Here is an 8,467-nt window from a genome sequence, read left to right on the forward strand (position 1 = left end):
GCTAATGGACTGTGAGAAAGTAAGGTTATTTGTTAATAATGTGTTATAAGCTATATTCAATATAAATGTTTCTATAAGAAACTCTATGTTGAATATAAACTAAACATATAAACTAAAAAATATAAACCATAACAGACAAAAAGACTGGACAGCTTTTACCAGCCCCAAGATAGGAAAACAAAAGGTAGTAAAGAAACTTTGCTAACTCCATGAATGATAGACGTCGCTGACAACTTAGCCAATTCCTAAATCTGCTGCTCCCATGATCTAACTTCATGATACCTATATTGAAGTAAATATAATATTATATCAAATGTGTCATCCAAACTTTCAAGTCTATAGCTTAATTCGTTTTTGATACATCCTGTGAATGGCGACAACCAAAACAGTAAATGAAGAATTTTTCAAATTTTCACTGCACAAGATGATAACAATATTTTAAGGTAATAGCTCAAAGTACTCCTGATTTATCCTTCTTAAAGATGTTCTATAACCGAACTTTTTTCAACACATCAAAAGGAAGTTCCTAGCACATTTAGGCTTTATCTTAACTACTTCTCAAGATAGACGCATGTGGGCTGATATACACAGAATAGACATTTTTTCAACCCCTAAGTGATTTCAGGAAATGTGTTTCAGTTCTACCAATGATCAGCCGAAATGCAGTAAAACGTAGTAGAAACAAATAAGACAAACACAATGACTTGACATCAAAGAAGATAATTTTTAACGAAAGTGTCGGCTAACGGAATTGTGAACCAAGCCAGATCATGGTTGTTTTTTGGTTTTTTTTTGTTTCTGCAAATGTGTGCTGGGTTCATTATATGTTTGTGTATTTCTTCGAGCACCTTTTTCGATGTCCAATTTTACTTTGGTGTGGTGATTTCCCTTTTTAAGTAATTCTTTACTGTTTTGTTCGTTTAGTCTTGTTTTGAGATTTGACACCAGAATAGGATGGCAGATATTAGATTTTGAAACGTCGTTTTATCTTTTGTTACACACAAATGTGTGTAATTTATTAAACTCACAAATCAACCATCATCTACTATGATTTATAAGTAAACAAATTCTGCCTTCATTAAAACATAAGGAATACTCAAATATTGCGAATAATAAAACTAATAGTGAATTCGTGAGTATCTCAGTCATATAACTCGTCTCAATACAAATACTTAGCTTTTTTACTATATAATTGAGGGAAAATGTAGGATGCGAATCCAACGTATGGAACCGACATTGCTTATTTATAAATGTATCTAATATATATACAACCGCATGTGTAACTGACTGACTGACTGACTCACTCACTCACTCACGTATACTAATTCTAACCTACTTCCAGATGAGTTAGAGACTTGAAATTTGGTACACAGATAGCTTTCCACGTGTAACCACCAGGAAAATCCCGAAAAGTGAGAATTTTTCATTTTCAACCCCTTAAAAAAATCAAAATGGCGGACGCATTTTCTCCCCGTGTAGACCTTTCGTAGGCGCTCGATTGTGACTTAACGAAGCATCCTATCGAAAAAACGGAGCCCACTTACAGTATTCTCCTTGAAACTCTCTACAAGTTTGCAATTTAAACTTTTGCTCTATCTCTTAAAGTGTATATACAGGAGGCGCGAGAAGTTGAAAAACGTATTTTTTGAAAATTTTCAAAAATTTCGAATAAAAAAAAACAAATTTTTAGAAAAATAAATAATAACACCATAAGATGCATCGTGAAATTCTACACCAATAAACAGTTTGAAGTGTCTCAATATGTTTACCCAATCCCGAGAAATAAATAATTTTGTGATATAGTAGATAGGGACATTGCGAGGATGGGTGGGGGAGGGGGGGGGGTTAACGTAAAGATAGTCCTAGGTTAACTTTTTTGGTGTCGATAGATAGGGAAAAATAATTCAGAGGGGTAGGGGACGGTCCAGGGGTGGAAAAAATTTAGACATTTTTTGCTATTTTTCCACCCATCTTCATTCGCGTTTCCAAAAGTCAACAGCAAAATTCAGTTGCTGCTTTCCGAAGTGATAGTTTTGTGTCGGGACAACATTAGGGATCCTAGTGAAGAGAATTGATGGCCTTAGCGACTTCTGTACGGTACGTAGGAGTTGATATCCCTAGATGTCTATGAAATCCAAACTTAACTTTACGTTCCTACTCAGTCTACATTGACTACTTGAATAGCCGTACTCTTAACTTGGCTGAATATTTTCGGTTTTATACTAGGCTTTATTTTTTTGTTGTTTCCTTAATGGATTGACTGTTTCAGTAAAAAATATATGTATTTTACGTTTAAATAAAAGTTCACGTTCATCGTTCTTAACATCCAAGTGACTACTTCTATTCTACTTCTTTGCTTTCTTTTCTTTCTTATTACGCCATATTGTGACCAATTTTCTTACTTTTCTTTTGTGTTCTCGTTGTTTTTTATCTTATATCTTTTTATTATTTTTTTTACTTAGTTAAAGCTTATAACTTCCTTTTTAACTTTTTAATATTTATTGAAATAAGCTAAATTGTAGATAGAGGCGGGCACTGTTGTTGACGTCCAAGTCCAAGTGACTATTTCTGCTTCTTCGCTGTACTATTAGGCAACATTTTGCCCTTTTTTCTGACTGTTCCTTGTGTTCTCGTTGTGTTTTTTGTGTTCTTAATTGAAGCTTATATTCCTTTTTAATTATTGTTTAATTTTTTTATTCCTTTTTATTTGACGTTTAAAATGAATGCATTCCTCGAGGGAATGGTAAGAGAGGTTGAGAGTGGGGACTATCTTAGTACTGACCATATGGATAGGTTCGGAAGCATACTGGATGAAAACACTGAGTATCATCCTGTAAGCTGTTCGGCCATTGCTGCAATGGAAGGTGTTTCGGCTGTCGCTACACCTCACATACAAATTCTGTTCTCGGGGAAGATCGACGCCAGTTCTATCGGTCATTGGATTGTGGTCTTCCACGATGGCAGTAATTTGTATGTGTACGACAGTCTGAACAGTGCCCACCTCACTGCAGACCAAACTAAGCTGCTCTCCCTTCTGTTCCCGGACCTATCCATCGTTCCAGCATTTATTCCCGTCCAAAGGCAAGAAAACGGTTTTGACTGCGGCGTATTCGCCATTGCTAATGCTACTTCACTTGCCCTTGGCCGGGACCCAGCCAAACTGCGCTATGATATACCATCAATGCGCCCCCATTTGGCTGAAATGCTGCGCACGGGTAGACTGGATATGTTCCCTACGCTATCAGTGTCCTCTCCTCCTGAGCCAATAATCAAAGATCCTAATTCTACTTGTTTAAGCATTGTCGAATCTTTACCGCCATTAGAAATAAGTACCATGTCCGTCTGTGCTCCAGTTAAAAAGGGGCCGGGTAGACCTAAAAAAGTGAAACGTGGCCGCCCTAAAACTCTTTCAACCACTAAGGAGGAGCAGATAAAAAATTCAAAGAAAAAGTACTCCTCAAACAATCCTCAAGTCAACAGGGACGCAGTGAAAAGATATACTGAACAGCATCCTCAAGTCAACAGGGACGCAGTGAAAAGATATACTGAACAGCATCCTCAAGTCAACAGGGATGCTGTTCATCGTTACACTGAGCAGCACCCTCAAGTCAACCGAGATGCTGTTCAACGTTACACTGAGCAGCACCCTCAGGTCCACCGAGATGCTGTCCAGCGTTACACTGAGCAGCACCCTCAGGTCCACCGAGATGCTGTTCAGCGTTACACTGAGCAACATCCTCAGGTCCATCGAGATGCTGTTCAGCGCTACACTGAGCAGCATCCTGAAGTTCACAGGGGTGCTGTTCAGCGTTATACAGAAAAACATCCTGACACAAATTTACAAAAAGTACAAATATTTCGAATAAAAAATCCTAAATTGACAGAATTAAGGCACATTTCCAACATACTAGCACGACGTGTAGTTGAACATGGCCCAATGGCGTATTGGAAAATAGATAATTTAGTCTATATTAATTCTTACAAACTAAAAAAAATAAGTTTATGGGACGAAAACATTTCAAAGTGTCCTCATTGTCATGCAAGGCTGTTCGATGAAGAGAAGGATAGGAAGAAATGGTGTGTTGCGGTGAGGGATCTTATAAAGTCCATAATTTACCTCCTCTGGACGCCAGTTTCTATTCTAACCGTCTGTTCATCGAACGAGCCCGTGCCTACAATGACTTGTTTGCCTTCTGCGCTCTCGAGGTGACTGGGGGGTACCGTCATCCTTCAGGCCTCGCCTTCTTTAAGATCGAAGGTAAGATGTACCACCAGGTTCACAGTCTGGACGCTCCAGGTCAAAAGTTTAGGACCAAGGGAGGTGATGTCCAGTTTGTGAACCGGTGCCGCCTGTACATAGATGATGGCGAGGAGCGCAAAAACATTGCCATGGGTAGATCATTGAACTCAGAAGTCATTGATGAAATTAATACATATCTTCTTTCCTGTAATCCTTTCATCAATGATTTCCGTAGATTGAGTGATGAGCCTTCAGTCAACGCTCATTTGGAATTTGAAGTGACCAGCAGATCTACCCATGGCCCTGTTCTTGGAGATAGGCAAACAGGCATTGAAGTGCACGCTGTATTGAGCAATGAAGACACCATAACTGATCCAAGAAAATTGACCATCTGGAAGAAGAGTGATAGGCGTCCGTCTTCCGTTGACCTCTTTAGCCCCTTAATGGAGCCTTTCCAATATCCGTTGCTCTATCCTCAAGGTAATTTAGGGTGGCATATTGGGCGCTTAGACAACCACGGGGGGAAACTTTCACAATACAATTACTCTAGATGTCTCCTCCTCTCCGATCCCCGTTTCTCGCATTTCGGCAGGCTGTCTCAAGCATGGCAGGTTGAGATGTTCGCGAGGTACGAGGAGGAGCGTCTAAGATTTATTCGTTTCTCCCAAACGCGTTCTGCTGCTCAAAATTCCTTGAGGATAGGACCACTGGACGAGCTCCTTGAAGCTCAACGGGGTAGGCAAGCTGGTGGGCAGGTTTTAGGCGACATCACCCGCGATGAAACAGTCTTGGGTGAGGGTGGGGTGCAGGCTGGAAAAGTTTACCTCCCAAGTTCGTTTACCGGTGGACCCAGATACATGAAGGTACATTACGAGAACGCAATGGGCCTTGTGTCTCGTCTGGGTTCACCTACGTTTTTCCTGACGTTCACCTTCAGTGCTACTTGGGAGGAAAACAAGAAGGCCTGCCCTCACAACAGCGGGCGCAGTGACCCCTCAACAGCCTGCAGAATCTTCCAGATTAAACTTGGCGAACTCCTCCGAGATCTGCGCAGCGGAGCAATGTTTAGCCGTCCGGTTTACATCGTCTATGTCATTGAAATGCAAATGAGGGGCCTTCCTCATGCCCACATTGTGTTTAAAATTGACGGCGATGGACCGGTACAGGCACGTGACATTGACTCCGTAATACGCGCAGACATCCCTTCGGAGGAGGAAGCCGCTGGAAGACTCAGGAAGTTGGTGCTGAAACACATGATTCATGGTCCATGTGGTACTGACCACCGCACCGACTTTCTGTGCTGGGACTCTGCAAAGGGGCACTGCAACAAGTTCTACCCCAAGCCTGCCTGCCAAACCACCCACGTGGACGAGAGGGGGTTCGTCCAATACAAACGAGACTACACAAACGAAGGCTTTATCACATCACGTAGGAGACAGATCAAAGTGCATGATGGCTGGGTCGTTCCGTACAATTCCGCATTACTGCTCAAATACGAGGCGCACATAAACTTGGAGCTTGCTTCTACTCGTCGCGTAATCAAGTACCTCTTTAAGTACCTCATGAAAGGCGGTTCTCTCCAGAACGTAACCGTCACTCCCCTGGGGAAACAAGAGGATGAGGTCGAGCATTACGTGACGAAGAGAATGGTGGGTGCCAGCGACGCATGCTGGCGTCTTCTCGACTTTCCTGTGTCAAAGCTCGAGCCCACCGTTGACTGTCTTCCCGTGCATTTAGAGGGCAAACAAAGTGTTGTCTTTCGGCCGAGACAGCTCTCTGATGCAGTCACTCAAGCAAGCTCCAAGCTTATGGTCTACTTCAATCGCCCGCACCATGAAACTTTTGACAATGTCACGTACCAGACATTTTACGAGAAGTTCATGGTGCACACTAAGCGCCCACGTACTGCGGAATTGTACGAACACCCCGATGGCCATCACTTTGTAACGACTCGCCAGCGTGGTGAGAAGGTATGTAGGTTGATGTGGGTCTCTCCCAACCGAGGAGAACAATACTACCTTCGTATTCTACTTATGTCTACACCTTGCCGCGGTTACGTTGATCTTCTGGCTCGTGGCGGTCCTGGTTGCCGGACGTTTCAGGACGTAGCCCGCAATCTCGGCCTGGTGGAAGACGAAGAAGAATACAATCACGCGCTGCGCGAGGCATCTACGTTTATGACTGGACCTAGGCTCCGTTCCTTCTTCGTGATCCTCTGCAACATGGGAGCTCCCGCTGCTCTTCTGTGGGAGTCTTTCAAGAACCACCTTAGCGAGGATCACTTAGAAAGGAACCCTCTCGACCCTGAACTGGCGGTGAAACTTACCTTGATAGACATCGATCGGAGCCTCCGCCAGCAGGGATCGTGCTTGAAAGATCATGGACTCCCCTACGTCGAGGATGACACGACTGAGTTAGGTAGAGAGCTACTCAACTACGGCGAGAACCTCCAGCGAACCATCGTTGAGGACTGGGTGCCAAAACTCTCCCCAGACCAGCGCCGTGTGTTTGAGTACGTTCGCTCTCTGCTTCTCAACCCCCGTGACCGACGCACTTCTAGAATCATATTTCTGGACGGTCCCGGGGGTTATGGGAAGACCTCTCTGATTCGTGTCATCCTTGCGTATGTCCGTGGTTGTCGACAGGTTGCACTCGCCGTGGCTAGCTCAGGGATTGCTGCAAGGAACATGGCTGGAGGAACAACAGCACATAGCATGTTCCGACTCCCTCTAGACCTAGGTCACGGCACAGGTGTGTGGAACATCACCAACGGGTCCCAGCGAGCAGAACTCATCAGAGCAGCACAGCTCATTGTGTTTGATGAGGCCCCGATGGCACACCGCTACATCTTCGAGATGATCGACAGATCCCTCCGGGATCTCATGAATAGTAGTGTGCCATTCGGGAATAAGATCTTCATCTGCTCCGGGGACTTCCGTCAGATTGCGCCCGTCGTTGAGAAGGCTCGCACACCAGCTGATGTCGCGTGCGTGTCACTTCGGGCGTCACATCTGTGGCGACTGTTCACACTATTTTCCCTGACGACACCCCAGAGAACTAGTGGTTCCATTGACTACTCCAACTTCCTACTTGGAGTAGGCAATGGAACAATAAATCCTTTACTTTTTGGAGAAGGCCGCGAGAGAGATTCTCTCATTCCCCTCACTGGGGTGAGATGCCTCACTTCTCTCGCGGACTTAATAACGGATGTGTTTCCTCCTGGTGTTCTGCGAGATCCTGATCTTTGTGCGAGACGGGCAATACTCTCAACTCTGAATGTGAACGTCAAGGAGATCAACGGTCGCATCCTAGACCTCATGGACGGGCGCATTCATGAGTTGAGAAGCGCGGACACCGTGGACAGAGAAGACGACGACGGGCTGGATGTGGACGTAAATCTCCTCAACCAGGCCACTGGCAAAGGAGTGCCAGATCACGTCCTGCGTCTCAAGGTCGGCTCCGTATGCTTAATCATGAGAAACTTAAATATCGGTGATGGACTCGTGAACGGCACCAAAGTCATTGTGACGGCGATCAGCAGCCGACTGATCACCGTCAGACTTATCGGCAACACGCAACCTATCGGAATTCCCCGGATTACGTTCAGGTTCGCGTTTGCCGAAGGATCGCCGCTCCGGGTTTGTCGCCGTCAGTTCCCCCTCATGTTGGCGTACTGCATGACTGGTCACAAGAGCCAAGGCCAGACAATTGAGTACGTCGGAGTCGACCTGAGAACGGACTGCTTCACTCATGGCCAGCTCTACGTCCTGTTGAGCAGAGTGAGACGTCCAGACGACATCGTCGTTCTTGTACCAGACGACAGAATAGTAGAAGGAGTCGCCTATGCAAAGAATATTGTATATGACGAGCTCCTTCTAAACACTGATTAAGTCTTCGGCAGTAGGCTAGGGGATCTGCCACTTAAAAAAAACTCCCCGTCGTGATTTGACCTAGCAGTAGGCAAAGGGAACTGCTTTACCAAAACTCCCTGATGATTTCATTAGCAGTAGGCAAAGGGGACTGCTTCACCAAAACTCCCTGATGATTTCATTAGCAGTAGGCAAAGGGAACTGCTTTACCAAAACTCCCTGATGATTTCATTAGCAGTAGGCAAAGGGAACTGCTTTACCAAAACTCCCTGATGATTTCATTAGCAGTAGGCAAAGGGAACTGCTTTACCAAAACTCCCTGATGACTTTATTAGCAGTAGGCAAGGGGATCTGCCAG

General features: G+C 44.5%; 1 protein-coding gene across 1 annotated transcript; it reads left to right on the forward strand.

Annotated features, from left to right (window-relative positions):
* The first annotated feature begins 2,719 nt into the window (after window positions 1–2,719).
* Window positions 2,720–8,130, forward strand: LOC124368306. Its single transcript, XM_046825579.1, has 4 exons — window positions 2,720–3,450; window positions 3,554–3,847; window positions 4,134–5,316; window positions 5,407–8,130. Exons 1-4 carry the CDS (start codon window positions 2,720–2,722, stop codon window positions 8,128–8,130), a joined length of 4,932 nt encoding a protein of 1,643 aa, XP_046681535.1.
* The last annotated feature ends 337 nt before the right edge of the window (window positions 8,131–8,467 follow it).

This window comes from Homalodisca vitripennis, chromosome 8 (assembly GCF_021130785.1).
Source record: "Homalodisca vitripennis isolate AUS2020 chromosome 8, UT_GWSS_2.1, whole genome shotgun sequence".
Classification (NCBI taxonomy): Eukaryota; Metazoa; Arthropoda; class Insecta; order Hemiptera; family Cicadellidae; genus Homalodisca; species Homalodisca vitripennis.